This window comes from Bubalus bubalis, chromosome 8 (assembly GCF_019923935.1).
Source record: "Bubalus bubalis isolate 160015118507 breed Murrah chromosome 8, NDDB_SH_1, whole genome shotgun sequence".
Lineage (NCBI taxonomy): Eukaryota > Metazoa > Chordata > Mammalia > Artiodactyla > Bovidae > Bubalus > Bubalus bubalis.
This window is the reverse complement of record NC_059164.1, coordinates 94,644,868-94,660,114: the sequence shown is the minus strand read 5'-3', so window position 1 is coordinate 94,660,114 and position 15,247 is coordinate 94,644,868. Positions and strand designations below refer to the sequence as shown.

At 36.0% G+C, this 15,247-nt stretch overlaps 1 protein-coding gene and 1 non-coding gene across 6 annotated transcripts in view; one reads left to right on the top strand and one right to left on the bottom strand.

The window, feature by feature from the left end:
• Positions 1 to 15,247, bottom strand: part of MKLN1 (muskelin 1) — a 382,035-nt gene that overhangs the window by 71,595 nt on the left and 295,193 nt on the right. For all 5 annotated transcript variants that reach the window (XM_006047723.3, XM_006047724.3, XM_044947182.2 and 2 more), the window contains one exon: positions 7,443 to 7,555. In XM_006047723.3, the coding sequence (XP_006047785.1) occupies positions 7,443 to 7,555 (113 nt within the window). The remainder of the gene's footprint in view (positions 1 to 7,442; positions 7,556 to 15,247) is intronic.
• TRNAE-UUC lies at positions 611 to 682 on the top strand. The gene has a single exon. It is a non-coding gene; the product is annotated as a tRNA-Glu (tRNA).

Genomic DNA, 15,247 nt, shown 5'->3' with positions numbered 1-15,247 from the left:
GTACCATCAACACAGGCTCACTAAAAAACAAAAAACAAAGAACTATCATGAAAAATACAGTAAAATTTGACTAAGAAGATAAAACAGACATATTCCTTGAAAAAATAACATTAAAATTGACACCCCTAGGGTTAGGGTTAGGGTTAGGGTTAGTCATTATATCTCTTGAAGTCATTATATCTCTTGAAAACTTGGATTCATAATTTTAAATCTTTCTACAAAGAGAATACAGCCACAGCTATCTATACTGGTAAATTTTATCAAATACTTAAGGAAAAACTAGTATCAATTTTACAAAAAAATTTTCAGAAAACAGAGGAAGAAAAAGGCCTCCATTTTCAAAATCTGTATTCTATTCACTCCTAACACATATTTTATGAGGACGACATAACACTGAAGCTATACTACAAAGGAGGAAGAGTAGAAGTAATATACAGATAGCTAGTATACCTCATGACTACAAACACAAAACATCTTTAACAAAATATTAAATAGAATACGGCAATATAAAAAAGAATATTTCATAACTAAAGGGGGTTTATCTCAAAGATGCAAAGTCAATTTTACATCTGAAAATCAATCAAGGTACTTTGCCAGAATAAAGGTGATTTCCCTGGTGGTCCAGTGGTTAGGACTTGGTGCTTTCACTGCCAGGGCCCAGGTTTAATTCCTGGACAGGGAACTAAGATCCCACTAGCTAGCAAGGTCAAAAAAAAGAAAAGTGAAAGAATAAAGAGAGAAAATATACAATCTTAGCAATAAATATTATAGAACCAAGCACCTGATAAATTTAACACATACTCATGAGGAAGAACTCACAGCAAACTAGGAAAAGAAATGAACTTCCTATATCTATAAACAAGGTATGACCATCCTAACTCTAATTTTCCACTTAATGGTGAAACACAGAATGCTTTCCTGCTAAGATCTGAAATAAGGATGTCCATCCAGTGCAGTAAGACATTAAAAAAATTTTTTTAAAGAGTGGAAACAAAGAAGTTAAATCATCTCTACTCACAGATGACAGGAGTGTTTAAAACATCCTAAGAAACCAACATAGAACAAAAGACAAACTATTAGAAATAATTAAGTGGATTCACAAAAGTGATGATACAAAAAATACTAAAACATCAGTTTACTTCAGTATATTATCAGGAAACAGGTTGAAAATTAAAAATGTATAAGTTTCATTTACAACAGCAAGGAAAAGCAAAATACACTGGGGTCCATTTAATAATTAGAGGTCTTTTTTAAGACCTCTAATCTGCAAACTCCAAGTGCTGAGGGATAATGAGTAAGACTCAAATAAATGGAAATTTAGCCTTGTTCATGGATTAGAAGGCTCAGTATCATTAAGACATCAATTACCTTCAGGTTGATTTATAGACTGAACACACATCCAATCATAATTTCAACAGTGTTAGAAACTGACGATGATTCTAAAATTTATGTGAAAATGTAAAGGACTTAGAAGAGCCAAAATAATTTTTAAAAAGAAGAACAAAAAGGTCTTACATTACTTGATCTAAAGTCACACTGGAATATAAATAGATTAAAAGATAATGGGGCATATTCAAATATCCTAAAAGACAAATATACTTATATACTCCATTGATTCTTGAAAAAGGTGGCAAACAGGGAAAGAAGATAGGAAGCGACCAGAACTCGCATACATTTCTGGAAGGAATGTAAAACAGTACAACCACTTTGGAGAAAGTTTTAACAGTTCCATCAATGGATGCTAAAAGGGCAAAAGATTGATGCTGCTGCTGCTAAGTCGCTTCACTCATGTCCAACTCTGTGCGATCCCATAGACGGCAGCCCACCAGGCTCTGCTGGCCACGGGATTCTCTAGGCAAGAATATTGGAGTGGGATGCCATTTCCTTCTCTGGAAAGTTTGATGAGTAACACAATATTTTCATAGTCTCAAAATGTCTCCCCTCAAATTACTTAATCATGGAGTAGGAAATCTGGTGAGCACATCAGACAAACTGATGTAACGTGCCTGTCTCCTGTCAGGACATATTTAGGAGGACCTGATGTTCACACATGGCATCCGAGCTAGAGATGCTTAACCTATATCCAATCCTAGGGAAACATTAAACAGACCCAACAGAAGGATAGTCTACAAAACTGCCATATATTCTTCAAAAATGCCATGGTCAAGAAAGACAGACAAATCAAGGAACTAAAGGATACTAAAGAAACATGGCACTGAAATGCACTGCATTATCATGAACTGAGTCCTGGGTCAGGGACAGAGTTGGGGTAACAGTAAGACACCTACAAAGGACATTAAGTAACTGGAGTGGGTAGCCTTTCCCTTCTCCATGGGATCTTCCCAACCCAAGGACTGAACCCAGGTTTCTTGCATTGCAGGTGGATTTTTTACCAGCTGAGCCATAAGGGAAGCCCAAGAATACAGGAGTGGGTAGCCTATCCCTTCTCCAGTGGATTGTCCCATCCCAGGAATCGAAATGGGGTCTTCTGCATTGCAGGCAGATTCTTTACCAACTGAGCTATCAGGGAAGCCCATAAAGGACATTAACTAAGGCACTATTGGGATAGCTACCTATGTGAAAAGGGAATGGGGGTTAAAACAGCACTTCAGGGGTCTTCAGGGACTCTATAAAAGTCAAAGTCATTTTTATAACGATTGTTGTTGTTGTTCAGTCTCTAAAGTCATGTCTGACTATTTGTGACCCCACAAACTGCAGCATGCCAGGCTTCCCTGTCCTTTACTATCTCCTGGAGTTTGCTCAAGCTCGTGTCCATTGAGTCAGTGATGCTATCTAACCATCTCATCCTCTGTTGCCCTCTTTTCCTCTTGCCCTCAATTTTTCCCAGCATCAGGGTCTTTTCCAGTGAGTCACCTCTTCATATCAGGTGGCCAAAATATTGGAGCTTCAGCTTCAGCATCCGTACCTTCCAATGAATATTCAGGGTTGACTTCCTTTACGAATGACTGACTGGTTTCATCTCTTCGCAGTCCAAGGGACTCTCAAGAGTCTTCTCCAGCACCACAATTTGAAAGCATCAATTCTTTGGCACTCCGTCTTCTTTATGGTTCAACTCTCACATTCATATGTGACTACTGGAAAAATCATAGCTTTGACTATACAGACGTTTACTGGCAAAGTGATGTCTTTGCTTTTTAATACACTAAGTCTGTCATAGCTTTTCTTCTAAGGGGCAAGCAAGTGTCTTTAAATTTCGTGGTTGCAGTCACCGTCCACAGTGATTTTGGACCCCAGTAAAATAAAATCTGTCACTGTTCATAACAATACTATTTTCACTCTTACTCACTTATAAGTGTATGTGATATCTTCCAGAAGCTACATGACTTGTGATATAGCAGCAGATATAAATCTACCTGCCTTCTATTCAGTCACAATTAAAGAGACTTAGAAAACTATAAGACAGTGCTACTTGACATATGATGGCTGTCTTAAGGAAAAGCATCTATGCAGTTGTTTTAGTTGCATGCTGATCTAGCTGCTTTTTCCACAAAACATGGTATTTACTCAAAAGAAAACTAACAATCCAGGTACAGGTATTCAGAGATTTTCTGAAAAGTAAATGAAGTATATTTTACTTTGAAGGAAAACAAATGATAAAATCTGTTGCCAGTAATAAAATGTACATTTTAAAGCAAATTTAGAATTTTAGAAAACTTCTACCTGCCACTGTGATTGTGACACCTTCTCAACACATAAAAGACTTTGCTAATGAGACTGATAGTGATATTAACAAATGTGGTTTGGTATAATAAAATATTTCAACATCTGAAGACCTGACTAACTCACAGAACCAATATTTTTCAAGTGACCATCACACAAGTAAAAAAAACAAGCAAAGGAAAAAGATATATTCAAAGAGCAACACAGATCAGTGGATTTTACTGTAACAGAATACAAAACATTAGCTGATGAGGTATCAGAGTCTATGGTGCAATTACCTTTAAGAAGCAAACAACAATTTGTCAATATGGGGTATAAGATCAAAAAAGAATATGTGCTATTACATAAAAAGGCTACAATTAAAATACTATTAAAACACTACTAATAATAATATTAATAGTCTTTCCAAGAATATATAAATGTGAGGTCCAATTTTCTTCATATATTTTACGTAAAACAGTATGTTGTAAAAGATGACATGCACAAGAGCATATGAGAATCTAGCTGTCTTCCACTAAGACAGATATTAAAGATATTTATAAAAATGCAAAATTAAAAATATAATTTGTTTTGAACCAATAAAAACTTGCATGCATATATACATGAACATTTAAAATAATTATTCTAAAAGCTGAGCCATTCTACCTTTCAATCTACTACGTGTTGATACATTACTTAATCTAAATAAATTAAATTACTTCTGTGTGTGTGTGATTCAATATTTTTATAGATTCTACTCCATTTAAAGTTATTACAAATTAATGGTTCTATTTCCCTATACTGCACAATATATCCTTGTTGCTTAATTATTTTACACACAGTAATTCTGCTTTTTAATTGTATATTATACTTTTTAAAAATATGCACTGAGGTATCATTAAATAATAAAACTTGTACTTACTGTACTAATTTTGTAGAAAACAAAATTAGATATATGAACCTCTTCAATTTTGGAAGGAATGAGCATTTTGCTAGAGCCATATATCCTCATTCACTTCACTAATGAAACAAAGGTTTTTAGGTGTTTAAATGAAGTAAGTAATAATAAACTATAATAAATCTTAATTCCAATACTGGATAATCAATTTATCTCTACTGACTTGAAAATAACAGAAAAGTGTTCTCAGCAAAATAATCTACTGTTAATTGCATTCTAAATATTACTTAGAATATTACATTAATATTACTTTTGAGGACCTCTATAATTCCCCTCTCCTGCCAAAGCAGCCACTCTCCTGAATTTTGTATTTATCATTTCTTTGCTTTTCTCCAGCATTAGCTTTTTACCTAACTTATCTGAACTATTTACTCACTACAGAGTAACCATCCATGCCTTAAGGAATTCAGAGTTTTCACTGGGAAACAGAAATGTAAACCAATCATTGTAGTAACCCACTCAAGAAATTTAAGGGGTTAAGTGGTCACACCAAAGGAAGCTTCCAATTCTGGTTGGGGAAGTCAACAAAGGCCTCACAGAGGAACTGAAGTGTGAACTGTGTTTTAAAGGGTAAGTAGGCATACACTCGGAGAAGGCGATGGCACCCCACTCTAGTACTCTTGCCTGGAAAATCCCACGGACGGAGGAGCCTGGTAGGCTGCAGTCCATGGGGTCACGAAGAGTCAGGCATGACTAAGTGACTTCACTTTCACTTTTCACTTTCATGCATTGGGGAAGGAAATGGCAACCCACTCCAGTGTTCTTGCCTGGAGAATCCAGGGACAGAGGAGCCTGGTGGGCTGCCGTCTATGGGGTCGCACAGAGTTGGACACAACTGAAGCGACTTAGCAGCAGCAGCAGGCATACACAAGGTAAAAGCTGAGTACATGGGAGGAGCAGCCTCTGTTAATTCCAAATAGGGAAAGAACAAATTGCATACCAAAAAATACAGGTGAGAATGTTGAATAATTCTAGCAACTACAAGTATGGCTACCACAGTCAAATAATGAGGCTAGAAAAGTAGATGGGGACCAAATCATGATGAGAAATTTGAAGTTTTCACACCAAGCGAATAGAACTAAGGTAGATAAACTTCTTTATTATTGTTGCAGCGGTTATTACTCATACTTTCCTGATCTATGTCCCTGGGTAGTGCCGCCTATCACCCTAACTGTGGATTTGATCACATGACTTCTTTTGGGAAAATGGGACAATAACAAATTTAATGACGCACATATGTCTACATCATCCCCCCTGCAGCCTTGTCCCTACATGAGAATAAGACTCATGCTAGCCAACAAGAAGGTGAGTGGCTATGCAGAACAGAGTCAAATAGTCCCAGAAGCTAGTCTAGACTAGAGACAGTCGGCTGACTCCCAACACATGAGTGAGCCCAGTCAACCTACAGACTTGTGAACAAAATAAATACTTATTATTATATGCCACTAAAGTTTTGTGGGTGCTTGTAATATATGGAATATATTGTGATATATGGAATGCAGTAGATAACTGAAACAGACTGAGACTAATTATAGGGTTTAAGCAGAGATGCTATGTGGCCCAAAGAAAAAAAATTTTTAAGGACTATGTTAATGAATGAAGACTAGGTTTGGAATCAACAATGGAGGCAAAAAAAAAGTTTAAAGAAAAAAAACATAAAGCTGAAAGGAATAGAGAGGAAAAAATGTCTGAAACTCAATATTGGGTGCTAGAACCGGTGGAACTTAGGCCCTAATTCGACACAATTCAGTGAAGAGAAAGGATTTCAGGATGAATTGTAAACTTCTTGCAAAAACAATTCAGACACAATCAACCTAGATTTAAAATAGTTTAAGAGAAATAAGAAAGGTATTCTTTTAAGATCTGCCTTTGTATTTTTGAGGAGAGAAATAATCATTTCAGAAAATGGTACTTAATACTGAAAAGGCAAAGGCCGTTTTTACAGGGATAATAATTTTAAGATCTCTTTAGAAAGATTAAAAAATACTCAAATGATTAACAAAGGAACACACCAAGTAAGCAAGAATCCAGTTTCTTAAGATGAAAGACACAGCACCAGAGTTTTTAAAAAATGGCCTTCCTAGGTTAAAACTGGTGGGTTTGAATTAAGTCTTTTCTTCTTTTCATTTGCTGTTACAATTGATTTTAGTTTATTTTTCACCTTGTAATCTTAAACTGCTTGGATGGAAAAGTACAATAAAAAATTCTACAAAGATATTAAAAAAATACATGAATATGTGCCTTCTAGCAGTGTATAATTAATTATACACTTATTTAATTCAAAATCATAAATTCAAGACATTCTATTCACTATGGAAGTTTTATGTGTATATGCATCAATAGACTCACTCATGAATACATATAAACAATTTTAGTTAAAAATAAAATATCTATCATTTGTGGAAAATTATAATACAGTCAAATAGTGAGGGGCCAAAGTAGCAAGATAGTGAGGAATCAAAAGCATGTTATTTCCAGAGGAAACAAAAATAAACGTACAAAATAAGAGTAGAGGTGACACGAACATGAGAAAAAAGATGGTTTATACAGTTACATTTTAACTAAAATGGTTAAAATCTAAGTTACATTAGATACCCATTTCTATTTATCTCTATAAAATAGACTTGTTCATGTAACTGTAGTTCAAGAACCTGGTATAGAAGCTGGAATGCAAGAATACTTAAGCCAAACTTGTCACCACAAATTCTTCTGCTACCACTGCTGACATACATTAGAAAAGAACACAAATCACTCAGAAAGAGAAATGTATGCCCACACCCCTATCGTAATAAAGACAGGTTAGAACTCAAGTCTGAAAACTTGCCTCTTTCTCAGTGTCTCTAGAGATACAAGTCCACTGGTTCTCTTTCACACTGTACGCCCAGAAGTCAGCAAGATCTTGCGTTCCATCCCAGCCACCAAACAAATAAACAGTCTCTGTGAAAATTAGAAAAATTTGTTTAAAAAATAAACTTAAGAACAGAATTTAATTTAATGGCACCCAATTTAGCCATTGCTTCTAAGATCATTTAAGAAGATTCCTCTAAGTAACCTTAAAAATGAGATTTTTAAACTGGTAACATTCCAAAATAAATACTAGTATTTCCTAAACATAAGCATATGGAAAGGCTGCTGCAGAACCAGTATTTTGATAGATTTATAAATATGAAGGTAACTAAGAGGCATCCCCTAAGATTCTGATTCCAAAGGTCCTTTGTGAGTAAAAAGAGGCAGTACTTTGACAGTATCCAAGGGGAATCCTGATGAGCAGCCAGTTTAGGATCTTCTGTGTTAGGCCATGAAAAGTTTACATTTACCAGCTTCTCAACAATGTAGCTTCAGAGTCTTTAAAAAAAAAAATTCCAGAGGAATATACAGTGAGTAAAAAAAATTCGCAGTAAAACTGTTTTCTACTACAATATCAAAAACAATAGTTAAAACTAGCTGAGTTGAAGTTAGATATCTCAAGAATAAAGTGATGCATAGCCTTGATATTCCCATGGAAACTGGGGGAAATTACTCTCAATATATTGTGGTAGATATAACTCCTCAGAAATCAACTTTTAAGTCATTCCAGGTATCCTGAAAATTTGATTTTTTCTAACTCTGAAATGTCTATTGTATCTATGGACTTTATCATGCGACAAAACATTTCTTGCTCAGAGACTAGTGAAAATTTTTATATACAACACTGTGAATCATCCACTTTCTTTATAAAATAATAGTGCCTTTCTTTTCTTCAAATATTTATCTCCTTTGTAAATATCTTAATACATACCTACCACTTTTTTAAGTTAAATAATATATTACAGGAAACTATAAAGCCATCTACTCTCTAACTGACATGACCCAAGCCTATATATATGGAGACTGTCATCTACATTACATCCTACCAGGAAGGGGTAAAATGCAGAGTGCATATGGAAATACTGTAACACTACTTAAGAAAATTCCTGCCATTCATACAGATATCTTATAAGAGATTTTTGTCATGTTTTCAAGTAATTTTAAACTCTGAGTGAATCTTCTAAGTGAAAGAACCTAGAGGAAATCAAAACAAAGCTGTTGGATAAGAACAAACCACTGGAACCATTCTAATGTTAACTTAGTAATCATGTATAGGTCACTTCACTTGCCTGGGTCTTGGTTTTTTCACTTATAGAACTCAGTGTGGTGATAAAGATTTTCAGATATAAGTTACACGAAAACCTTCTGAAGACTGTTGTCAAGCATGAACAGCATTTCAACCTTTAAAACATGCATACACACACAAAATACTTTGTAGTTACTAAGCATCACAAATGCAATAAAACCAGTATTACTGTATCTGCTTCCCTAGAACACTTTTGGTTCTGTACAAATGTGAAATAGTGGAATAGTGCCACCTCTCAGAAATACAAAACAATCCATTATCATTAGTTAAGTAACATTCTATTTCCCAAATGAAACACAGTAATGCCCAGATACTGAGAATTTTACAGGAAAAAATTTAAGAATTTTCATCTGACATAAAAATTATTTGCCAAACCCCATTAGATTCTAAAGCCTGGAGAAGGAGAGGGTATACAACTAAAATAGCAATAGCAATTGTCCTTTTGTTTTAATGGTGTTTCTGGGCAACCTCTGGATAAGGTTACCCTGGTTCATTAACTTTAATAACCTTTCCTCTTGGGCTCTGGGTTCTCAATGTTCTTTCTGAAAAGCAAGTTTCTTTGTACGCATAAATTCTCACAGCAGAGAAAACCCACATTTCCACAACAGCCTCATTGATAGCTGAGCAAAATAAAATCTGGCACAGAGCAAAGCATCCCAAGGGAATTAATCCAAGATGCCATTCTTGTTTGTGAATGCTTTGTGGTCCCAGTTAAAAGTTTAATAGTAAAATTGAATGAATCAAGATAGAAACAGGACCTTCTGACATACCTGAATGAAATGCATAACACAATTTTAATTAAATCATCTAATCATTTAAGTTAAATCACTCGGAGATAAAAATATCTAGAAATGAACACCAGCAAAAATATTATTTAACACATAAAGAATATAAAAAACTTTTAAAGAATATAAAAAACTTTTAAAGATTATAGAAATGACCAGATACAACTGTAGTGAGAAGTAAGAAACCAAAAAAAAGGAAATGCTATTATTTGCAACATGGCAAAAAGCAAAAAAAGGAAATGCTATTATTTGCAACATGGCAGTAGCTTGGTTTGGAGAAGGCAATGGCACCCCACTCCAGTACTCTTGCCTGGAAAACCCCATGCGCGGACGAGCCTGGTAGGCTGCAGTCCATGGGGTCGCGAAGAGTCGGACATGACTGAGCAACTTCACTTTCACTTTTCACTTTCATGCATTGGAGAAGGAAATGGCAACCCACTCCAGCATTCTTGCCTGGAGAATCCCAGGGACAGGGGAGCCTGGTAGGTTGCTGTCTATGGGGTCTCACAGAGTCGGACACGACTGAAGTGACTTAGCAGCAGCAGCAGTAGCTTGGTTTACTGATGTCTACTCTCATGTTTATAGGTTACATAACAATTCATGTGCAGCTCAATATCAGGAAAACAAACAACCCAATTAAAAAAATGGGTGGAAGACCTAAGCAGACCTTTGTCTCAAATGAAGACATACAGATGGCCAAACAAACACATGAAAAGATGCTCAACATTGCTCATTATTAGAGAAATGCAAATCAAAACTACAATGAGGTATCAGTTTATACCAGTCAGAATGTCCATTACCAAAAATATCTATATACAATAAGTGACGGAGAGAATGTGAAGAAAAGGGAATCCTCTTGAACTGATGGTGGGAACCTAAATTGATACAGCGACTATGGAGAACAGTGCAGACATTCCTTAAGAAACTACAAATAAAACTACTCTATGATCCAGCAATCCCACTACTGGATATATACCCTGAGAAAACCGTAACTCAAAAGACACATGTACCCCAATGTTCTCTGAAGCACTATTTACAACTGTCAGGACATGGAAGCAACCTAGATGTTCATCGACAGATGAATGGATAAGGAAATTGTGGTACATATATACAATGGAATATTACTCAGCCATAAAAAGGAAAGAAACTGGGTCATTTGCAGTGATGTGGATGAATCTAGAGGCTGTCATAAGTCAGAAAGAGAAAAACAAATATCGTATATTAATGCACATATATGGAATCCAGAAAAATGTAACTGATGAACCTATCTGCAGGGCAGGATAGAGACGCAGATGTAGAGAATGGACTTGCGGACACAGTAAGAGAAGGAAAAGGTGGGACCAACTGAAAGAGTAGCACTAGAACTTATACACCACCAAGTATAAAACAGCCAGTGGGAAGCTGCTACATGTAGCACAGGGAGCTCAGCTCAGGGCTCTGGGATGACTTAAAGGGGTAAGATGGAGGGATGATAGGGAGGCTCAAGAGGGAGGGAATGTTGTTGTTATTCAGTTGCTAAGTTGTGTCCAGCTCTTTGCGACCCCATGGACTGCAGTACACCAGGCTTCCCTGTCCTTCATTGTCTCTGGGAGTTTGCTCTAACTCATGTCAGGGAAGGGATATATGTATACATACAGCTGTTTCACAATGCTGTACAGTAGAAACTAATACATTGTAAAGCAATTACCCTCCAATTAAAAAAAATTTTTTTAATAATTCATATACATGCATAGGGTAGTAAATCTTCCTCAAGCAGCAGCCCTTTCTCCATTGTCTTTTCTTAAAGGAGCATAGGCTACAGAGACTATTTCTCCCAGACGCATGGGAATGTTCAGTCAATATTTTCTCAGTACTAATCCGAACTGGCAAGGGGCTTTAGAGAAAAAAACCAAACAAAGATGACATTGTCCCTACCCTCAAGGAGCTTACAATCTAGTGAATATAAAATGTTGAAGGTCCCATACTTTGGCCACCCATTAGGAAGAGCCGACTCAGTGGAAAAGACCCTGATGCTGGGAAAGATTAAAAGCAAAAGGAAAAAGGGGTGGTAGAGGATGAGATCGGAGAAGGCAATGGCACCCCACTCCAGTACTCTTGCCTGGAAAATCCCATGGACGGAGGAGCCTGGTAGGCTGCAGTCCATGGGGTCGCAAAGAGTCGGGCACGACTGAGCGACTTCACTTTCAGTTTTCACTTTCATGCATTGGAGAAGGAAATGGCAACCCACTCCAGCATTCTTGCCTGGAGAATCCCAGGGACAGCGGAGCCTGGTGGGCTGCCGTCTGTGGGGTCACACAGAGTCGGACATGACTGAAGCAACTTAGTAGTAGTAGAAGATGAGATGGTTAGATTGCGTCACCAACTCAAAGAACATGAATTTGAGCAAACTCCAGAAGATAGTGGAGGACAGAGGAGGCTGGCGTGCTGTAGTCCATGGGGTCACAAAGACTTATATGCAACTTAGCAACTGAACACCACCAACATAAAACAAGTACATAAATCACCACAATGCAATGTAGACTAAGTGCCATAAGAAAGGTAAAAGATCACCATGGGAGTTCACATAAGGAAAGGGACCCAGGAAGATTTCATGGTGATAAGTGGTATCTGACCTATGCATCAAAAGGTGGCTTTGTTGACAGAATGAAAGAAAGAGAAGAGGACTTTTTCAAGTAGGGTACAAAGTAAAATAAAGGTACAGAGACAGAAAAACACACAAAAAGTGTTTTAAAAGACACAGAATCTAAAGCCAGGCAGACCTTGAATGATATTGCAGCTCTACCACCATGGCTGTGGAACCAACACCACATTCCTTAACCACTGGTTTCCTCAGCTCTAAAATTCTGAGACAGAATACCTATCTCATAAAGCTATCACGAGAATTCAATAATGCACATACCATGGTGAAAACTGTGTGATGAATAAACACACTGTTCATTTTAAAAGAACAAAAAAGGTAGCAGAATATAGTTAAGTTATAAAGACAGGCAGAAGCCAGATCATGAAATGGGATAAACGGCAACATAAATGTTTTGAACTTGACTCCAGACAGTATGAACTTCCTGTGTAGGTCAGAGGTAAAGAATCCTCTGGTCAATGCAGGAGATGTGGGTTTGCAGGTTCAATTCCTGAGTCAAGAAAACTCCCTGGAGAAAGAAATGGCAACCCACTCCAGTACTGTTGCCTGAGAAATCCCATGGACAGAGGAGCCTGGTGGACTACAGTCCATGGGGTCACAAAAGAGTAGAACACAACTGAGTGACTAAACAACAACTACACACAGTATAGATCCACAGAAGAGTTTATGCAAAGATGTGACATGGTCAGATCTGAACCTGCAGCATATGGACTTACTAAAAAGGATGAGCCAAGAAACAGAAAGATTAGGAATAAAGTGATCAACAATAGCCAGTGTTAAAGATATCAAGCCAATTTCATTCTCAGAGACTAAATGGATCAATCACCAATCAGTCATTACTTCAGCCACAAAAGTTAAAATGCAGCCATATTCTTTGGCACAGGTCTTTTTCGATATCAGTACTAGATAAACCCTACAACTACTCACTACCAAAAGTACTAATCTATACATCTCGCATACACTACAAATAAGGTAGAAATGTTATCACATCAGTGTCTTCACACCATTTTGCACAAAGAAGTAAGCTTTTTATTTTACAAGCCCAACTGCAGTATCTATCCTCCTCTGATTCTTAGACTATGCTAATTGCATAATCCTCCACAAGATGGCACACTACTATTCGTAATTAAATCAATTTTTCCACTTTGAAATAGTACAGAATGACTATGGACTGACACACCATGGGCCCAATCTCAGATAAAAATCTAATGTCATGCAGCTGTATTTAAAATGGATAACCAACAAGGACCTACTATATAGCACAGGAACTTTGCTCAATGCTATGTGACAGGCTGGATGAGAGGGGAGTTTGAAAGGGAGAATGGATACATGTATATGTACAGCTGAGTTCCTTCACTGTTCACCTGAAACTATCATAACACTGTTTGTTAACTGGCTATACCCCAAAACAAAATTAAAAAAAAATTTTTTTTTCATTCAAGTCTCAAAAAGAAGAGGGAAGAGGAGGGTTAGTAGCCTTGTAAAAGAGGTTAGCTTAATTTCTAGTGTAATACACAATTTCTAGTGTAATACAATAGAAAAACAAGTGAAATTTTTAAAAAAGCTTTTAAGAAACACAAATTTATATCCAAGGTTAAATGAACTCTGTCAGGACATTCAGTTTATGAGTTTAATTCCTCTGAAAATGTAGCTAAGACCTTAGATTGACATGAGAATTTTTGAAGGGAGGAATAAATTAGAAGGGAAAAAGATATTTTATGTGCTCTTTAACCTTACTTTCTTTAGCCATTGTCTTGAACTCTCAAGACCCAGCAGATCATCAACTGGATTCATGTGTCTCTCTTTAAAAAGAGCTATATTTCTTACGTAAAGCTATGATTACAAAACTACAGACTGATCTTTTGGGTTATTTCAACATATTGCAATTTCTATGCTAAAAGGTTGTATTTTCTGCCTATGACAATATACTTTATACTAGGGCTATATTTTAGAATTCCTTTCTGATAACCATATGAAAGAAACAGATTTGTGTCACATGTAGTTAGAGAAATATACCATCACATGTAGTTATAGAAATACAGCCATATGAATGCATTTGTATTTAAAAACTAAAGCCCATGTTTACCTACTTTCTTCAATGGCTTCTTTAAAGAATATCAAGGAAAACCATTATGTAGAATTTTTTTTTTTTTTTAAAAGAAAGAACTTTACATATCAAGTCTATAGAACAGTCAGATTCAGATTTCCATAGAAGGCTCTTTCCAGCAACTTCTTTAACTCTTTAAAAGATATCAAATACTGGGGTTTTGCCTAAATCTTATCACCTATTCTGCTTAAGTCAGAAAAAGGCTGGTAATGTAGGTTCTTAAAATTCAATGAGAGTTGAACAAAGAATTGCCTGGTGCAATGAAGTTTTCATCTGGACAGACTTCCACTCTGAAGCAAAACAGACATGTCTTTTCTGTCTTTCTATTTGCCTTATTTTACTCAGACTTGAAACACAACTCAGAGTTGAAGAATGTAAGTGGAAAACTGCCAGGTGTAGGAATTATGATCAATAAAATTGACATGCTCTTCCAAGTAAGACAAAACACAACATTCCTTCTCTAGTAATAACAACAGAATTCACTTAGAAGAAAACTTTGAAAATTAGAGTAAAATTTGTGCCTCCATGTACTTTTAAAAATGGCCCTGTATTCTTAGAGCTGTAGCAAAATTGAAAAAGAAAAAAAAAAATCTACAGACTGAAAAAGGAAAAGAAAATTTAAGGACTATTACATTTTTAATATATAAGAAAACAAGATACATGAAACACTGGGAATCAATAATTGCTCTGAAATACAAGTCACTTCAAAGAAGCTGAAAAGAGCTCTATGAAGTTTTAGTCTGGTTAAATACCTGGCACACTGCAATCACTCAATAAATGTTAGCAATTATTAGGAAAGCTGTTGTTCCTTACTTTTTATATCTGCAATAGCTTTTAATAAGAATGCAAAGGAATTAACTATCCTTTTCAATTTCACTTTATGGTATTTTATAAGTGAAGTTATATACTTTATTACTATTTACATATTTAATACTTGATAAGGTCT